The sequence below is a fragment of the Benincasa hispida genome, chromosome 1 (genome assembly GCF_027475165.1).
Source record: "Benincasa hispida cultivar pf3 chromosome 1, pf3_genome.v1.1, whole genome shotgun sequence".
In the NCBI taxonomy this organism is placed as follows: Eukaryota; Viridiplantae; Streptophyta; class Magnoliopsida; order Cucurbitales; family Cucurbitaceae; genus Benincasa; species Benincasa hispida.
In genome coordinates this window covers 102,148,573-102,155,520 of record NC_143478.1, presented here as the reverse complement: position 1 = coordinate 102,155,520, position 6,948 = coordinate 102,148,573, and the positions used below count along the sequence as shown (strand labels likewise).

At 36.6% G+C, this 6,948-nt stretch overlaps 1 protein-coding gene across 1 annotated transcript; it reads right to left on the bottom strand.

Moving 5' to 3' along the window:
* Positions 1-3,165: 3,165 nt before the first annotated feature.
* BBX13 (B-box type zinc finger protein with CCT domain-containing protein) lies at positions 3,166-6,561 on the bottom strand. The gene is made up of 4 exons (XM_039021123.2): positions 5,295-6,561; positions 4,399-4,602; positions 3,590-3,822; positions 3,166-3,506 (listed from the first exon to the last, which is right to left on the bottom strand). The coding sequence occupies exons 1-4, from the start codon at positions 6,234-6,236 to the stop codon at positions 3,404-3,406; spliced, it is 1,482 nt and encodes a 493-aa protein (XP_038877051.2). The 5' UTR covers positions 6,237-6,561; the 3' UTR covers positions 3,166-3,403.
* Positions 6,562-6,948: the final 387 nt, after the last annotated feature.

Genomic DNA, 6,948 nt, shown 5'->3' with positions numbered 1-6,948 from the left:
TATTCGGGCTGGCAAAGAAGGCAGATTGATTGCTCTTAGGAGCTTCTAATGGCTTTTCATTACTAGTTTGCATAGAGTTCTACGACCTTTGTTGATGGACTGAATTGTTATTTGCTAGTCTATGCCCTAGTGGATAACCATGTAGTCTATAACATTTGTCAGAAATATGACCTCTACATCCACAGTTAGTGCTTACTGGCCGAGTATCTTTCTTCTTAGATTTCTCAGATGTAAACCTTTTCTCAGCATTAACCACTAGAGTTATACTTTCAATTGTAGGTGTAGATCCAATGGATCTTTGTCTTTCTTCTTGGATTATAAGAGAGAATACCTTGTTTATTGTTGTCAGAGGGTCGATCAATAGAACTTGTACTCTGATTTGTGCATATACTTGTTTAAGCCCATAAGGAATGTCATTACAAATTCTGCATTCAAGAATTCTATCATCTTCTTTGACCCTTGACAAGTACATTCATCCGTTGGTCTGTATTCAACAAGTTCTTGCCATATCGTAGTGATTTTTGCGTAATATACTTCCACTGAAAGGTTTCCTTGAGTAGTAGTTACAAAATCCTTTCTCAACTGGTATATATGTGGCCCATTGGACCGACGGTACCTTTCTTTTAATTCATCCCATATCTCTTTGACGCTTCTCCTGTAAACTAAGCTGGCAGCAATTTCTTTTGAGACTGAGTTGATAATCCATGAGGTTATCACATCATTATTACATCTCCATGTTGATTGTAAGCTTCCTTCTGATGGTTTTTCAATCGTTCTAGTAATAAAACCAATCTTGTTCTTCCCTGATAATGCAAGTTTCATTGCTCTGCTCCATGAAGAGTAGTTGTTTGATCCTGCAAATGGTATAGATACTAGATTGGTGGTTGGGATGATTGAATGATGAAGGATGAAGGGATTCATTTGGGCGTCGAGTTCCGAAGAGTTTCTGGACGTTGAACTCTCTTATGTCTTCATGATAGGACTACACGAGGGTAATGGCGTTCGGGTGGGTTTTTTTTTTAATTTTCTCTCTTGCGGAAATGCTCTGATACCATAACAAATGGAGAGAAAAGGTATGTGGAAATACTTTCTTATTCCTTTCACTTATTGTATTTACATACTTCAAGTTCCTTTTATAAAAGAACTTGTTAGTTTTCTTGACTAACTAACAGTTGGAAAATACAAACAAACTCAAACAGAATCATAACTGTTGTAACAAATAAATTGTTATAACAGAATGTAACAAAGAAATTGTTATAACAGAATGTAACAAAGAAATTGTTGTAACTAATAAACAGAATGTAACTGTTTTACCGTTGATAACTTGTGGTCTGCCAAAAGTGGAAATCGTCCAAAAGCTATGTGATTTTGGAAATCAGGGTTAAATGTGTATTAATTGATAGAAATTTCACACAAATATACCTGAAAATGAATGGATTCTCTGCAAACAAGGTTTCATTCACACTTGCTGGAGTTCCATTATGTGTGGTTGCGTCCTATCCAAATCGTGTGCAGCAGATCGTCCAAACAGGTGCAATAGCATCTATCGTCTGTTGGCGTCAGAGAGGGTTGTCGTTCGTCCGTTCAGGTGTAGCAAGTATAGTTGTCGTCCGTCCGTTTGCGCTCCTCCATTTACAGTGCAGCATTCATCAAACCAGGTATGGTCACCGTCCATTCAGGTGCAGCAGTGCAGAAATCCAACCGTCTGTCTGGTAGTGAGGTTGAGTGAAGAGGGAGGGAAAGAATGAGTGGGTCGAAAATGGACGGAGAAAAAATGGAAGAGGGGAAATAATTGGAAGGAAGAAAGAGGGAGGAAAAAAAACGTAGACTTTTTAATTTTTTTTTATAAAATTATATATATTTAGTGACACCTTCTTATGTTGCTAAAAGTATTCAATATTTAGTAGCACTGGTAGCTATGTTGTTAGTTCTTTTAGTGACCTTGATTTAAGGTGCGTGGTTAATAATAAACTTTTTGTGACAAAAATTGCACGCGCCACTCAAAATTTATCACTAAATAATCAATTTCTTCTAGTGTCATTACGCTACGTCTTGGTCGCACTCATCGGAAAGAAAAAAAGGAAGGCAATCAAAATATAAAAAGACCCATTTATAAAAAAAAAAATTACAAATTAGATGGAAATAAAAAGAAATTTTAAAGTGGATCTTTGATAAATTAAGGGAATGTTTGATTAACTTTTCAAGTGTTTAATTTCTTTTTTAAAAAAAACTAAAATGTTTTGCAATCACTGAAAACATAGCTTTTGACAAAAATAAGTTTTCTTTTTTTAAAAAAAAAAGATTATGATAAAATAAGTAGGTTTGACAAAAACACTTGAAAACAATTTGTAGAGGAAAATATTTTTTTTTTTATTTTTAATGGTTAATCTCTCCCTAATTTGTATCATACATAAAATTATTAAAATATCCTTCCTAATTCACTACCTCACCTCCACTATGGTTGTGATTACTCATTACCTTCACCTTTCCCTCACCACGTCCGATGACTACTATCAGCAACCTACTCTACTAACCAATTCCAATGGGCCAATTCCAGTGAACACCTTTGACCAATGAAGGGTTCAAATTATTGGCTTATTATGTTTAATTATCATCCTTTATAGTAATTTGGCATTAATATAAACCCTTCTAATATATAGTAAACCAAACAAACTTATAAATGAGAACGACTTATCGAAAAATACTTCTTTTTCAAATAGTTAATTCAAATAGACGGAGAAAATTATTCATGAGGTTTTATCCTATATGGTTCTTCATTGAATATTTTATTATGTATGTTGGATAGTCATTTCTTCACTTCTCTTCCATCTTAAAAAGCGATGGAGTCTAATTCAATCGCATTATTGCATGTTAGATTAAGGGCATTTGAGGACCTCTTTCTCACTTCTCTCCCATCTCAAAGAGCGATCAAGTCCAATTCGATAACATTTTCGTAGGTTACATTTTCGTAGGTTAGATTAAATGTCAATGTTGATGGAACTCAGCTAACTTATCTTCGACTAAGGTTCGACTTCTTTTTTCACTTACATATTGTACTTCAAAAAAAATGATGATGCTAATAATAACATTGAAGTTTTAATTATATGAAAACATCAAAAATATATATAATTACATCTTAGAGATTCTTGACATAATAGTTACATATTCATAATTAAAATTACTTCTTGACTTGATTATTAGAAAATTAAGCATGAAATTGTTATTGACATCATTTATATAATATGCATAACATTAACCTCTACCTAGATAATTAAATCACGTGCATTTGCACCTCTGTTAAAACGTTAGAACAAATATAAGTGGAAGGAATACCAAAATATATACACACAGAACTAAAATAGCAAGAAAGCAAAAAGCTACTTTCAACCATGGAAGCTGATCATCAAAAAACAGGGGCTTCACTAGCCTTCACAAACCGACCCTTCACTCGCTTCCTTGTATCGGCTCTTGCCTTCCTCGACTCGTAGCGAATGTATTTATCATACCTGTTCCAAGTTACAGCAAGTGTCCAGAGTTGAAATGGAGAAGAAAACTACATGAGCTATACAAGAGAAACTTAAATATGCACCTTCGAGTTTTTCGTTTCTCCTTGTAACGCAGCATTGCATTGCCTCTGTTCTGTGCAATAAGCTCCAAGTCAGCCTTGGTTGCCGATGTCGACAATATACTGTCTCCTTTTACAATAATAGGTTGTTCGATCGGCTGCATATTTTTAGAACCACATTTCAGCTTGTTGTTAGGCACATTGATGCTCTCGCATGTTGCTGCTCCCTGACTTAGTGCTGCTTTGTTGACATTACACTGCAAGTTCCAATAAATATGTTATTTTCAAAAGCTGATTCCCAATAGGGGAGAGCAGAGAGCTGTACAGTAAGTACAAGGAAATTCGGTGCTAGATTCTCTATGCTGATAATGGCCTACCGGAGAACCTTACACAATTAGATATGAAAACAAGCCATCGCCCAAGTATTGAAAGGATCAACCTTTTAACCTTAACTGAACAGACACTGCATCACTCAAACAATGATTACTAAACTAAACAAACAAGCCAATCTGAACTCCAACCATCGGTCACCATCCTACATCTATCATGGAAAATGAAGTTCACAACAAATGGTTCAGTTTAGATGACTTTCACATATTATGCACACTTTAGTACGTAAATTTAATTTCATCAATGATGTTTTTGAAACTCCCCAAATATAGATATTTCTTTAAAGAGACGTACAAGAATGGGATATGATATATCAAATCTGGTTAAGTAGGGTAACAACAATTTGATGGATACAATAATCAATTTATAAAATTCTCTTCAAGGGAACGACAAGAGTAATTAGGAACATGCTTTTAAAGTGAAAAAAACAGAGCAGGACTTACATTGAATGATGGGATATCATCATGTACGCTAGAGCAATTGATCTGATAGGTTTCTCCTAGCAACTTCGGGCTTGTCGGGGACGTTTCATTCAAAAACTCACCAAAATTTTTAATGGTAAATCCCATGTTGCTTGTGCCATAGGCGTCATCAAATGAATTCGAATCTTTGTGTCCCCTTAACCGTCCTAAATGAAAGTCCCAAATCTAGAAAAAGTACATAAAGAAAAGAAGAAATATAAGAAGTGGTAAGGCATTACATGTATCAGAGTTTCATTTGAGAGTGATAATATAAAGGAACGTAGCAAAGCAGAAGATAATTAGAAAAAACTTCATCAAACGATAAACTAGAGACATTAAGCATTAACTAGCATGAAAGAGTATATAGGTTAGATTTTAAATCAGTTCCAACAAAAAGAGGAAACGGAACTTGAAGGAATCTTCAATTAACTACAAGCAAGTACTGTCCCAGATTAGGAATAGATTATGCACCAAACTTCGTGTCAAAAGGAGGAAAAAAAAAAAAAAAAAAAAAAGGAGGATTTGGTTCTAGACAATAAGCATAGAAATCCAATTTAATTTACACCAGAAATCGAATAGAGGGTCTAGAAGAAAGAACACGGTTGCCGATCTACTGGCCATTCATATCCTCGGGAAAAAGACTTAACTACTTTTGAAAGCTAAAACTAATTGACTGCAAAACCAGCGTCCTCGGATGTACGAACTCAGTTCCTCGGAGTTGGGGAAAAGAATAAACGGGACAACACAAAGGAAAACATCCTTGGTACAGAGTGCTATGTTATAGCTATCAAACTACGATATATGCGCATCCCACAAAAAGCTGATCATTGATAAAGTTGCAACAAAGAGAAACAAGGAAAAGTAATTGAAAAAATTACTTGAATGCTTTGACGATTTGGGTTGCTATCCCATACACCAGTTTCATCAACAGAGCGCTCGCTATCTTTCAAACCCACATGGGGTGGCATCGTAAGCAGAGAGGTGAATGAAGTTTGTTGCTGCAGTAATGGCTGAGGAGGAGCAGCAGCAGCACCAACAAAACCCCCATCATCCTCTTTTTGAATTCGACGAGCTTCCAAATCCCCTTGCCAATAACAATCCCCATTCGTTGTTTCAGGAACCATACTCTGTAATCCAACATCTTCCCCACCAGCATCACCATCGCGAGTGTCATCGCCATCATCATCGTCCCCGCCTTCGAAATCCCTCTTAAGCAGCTCAACCAACTGCTTGTAAATCACTTGCTTATGCTTTCCACAGCTCGGACTTTGCTTCTTGAACATGGAAGCAGCATCCGTACAGTTAAGATTCGCGAAGAGAAAGGGGTTATCATTCGGAACAATGAGGTCATTAAAAGCAGTCGCACTAGTTCTTGAAGCCCAAGAATCAATGGGCATAACCAAATCCTGTGAGCAAACCCAATTTTGCACCAACATCTCGGATTCCTCCAGCTTCTTATCTCCAAGATCGAAACCCCATAAGGAAACAAGCTCAAGCGCTGAAGGACAGCCAGTGAAGCCTTCAATCGGAGTTCGATCGTGGGCAGCGGAGACCGAACAGCTTCCATGAGCGTCCCAATCGCACTCCTGACAGAGAACGAGATTATCCGTGGAACAACGAATCGAAACCGGCTCAGACCTACAGTTATCACAGATCTGGGAACGAACATGCTTCCGAGAGAGCAAATTGGCAGAGTGAACATGCTTGTCGCAGAACAAACAGAGCTTAGCAGAGTCGGCTCTACAGTAGAGAATCGCAACCTGGTCGTTACAGAAATCACAGGGGACGGTCTCCCCAGATGTGGACTTGGAACAGACCATATCTCGTCGCCGGCGAAGATCCCAGAAAAGAAAAAGAAACCCTAATCTGAAGATTTTGATCGGCGTCTACAAGTGGAAAGTGAGCGGAATTGAAGATTGTTCTTCAGCTCAATTGGCCATTTGGCCGGTAGCGGCAGAATATCCTGATCCCAATCGAAAATGGGGGATGAGCTTGCAGATCTGCGGCTCCATCTTTCATGTCCCTTTTCGTCATTTCACTCGCCTTCCATGAAAATATATCTTGTGACAAATCTTAATGACAGTGACCAATTCTCTTTCTTTTCATAGTTCTCATTTTTTTAATCAAATCAAATTTAGTGAAATTGCAAACATGTCTCCTATAACTTTAAAATTATTATTTGGTCCCCACTCTTGTTCACTTTCTTTTTTCTTCTCTTCTAAGTTTATGTTTTGAGTTTTTGACACCCCTTTTTCTTCCGAACTAGGACTATTATTTCCGGGTTGTTTGGGATATCAACTAAAAATTAGTTAAGGCAACAAATGCAATAGTGTTGGATACAATTATTTATAACTTACAATTAAGTATAATAAATATTTCAAATCCTTTTTTGCTATAATATTTACTATTTGTCATTCATTCTCTATTTGCTTCTTTGATATAGTGTTTACTATTTCCTACTAGTATACCCACAAAAATGGTATACATCTCAAACACAAACTATTATAATCCAAACTAAATAATCAGCATCTC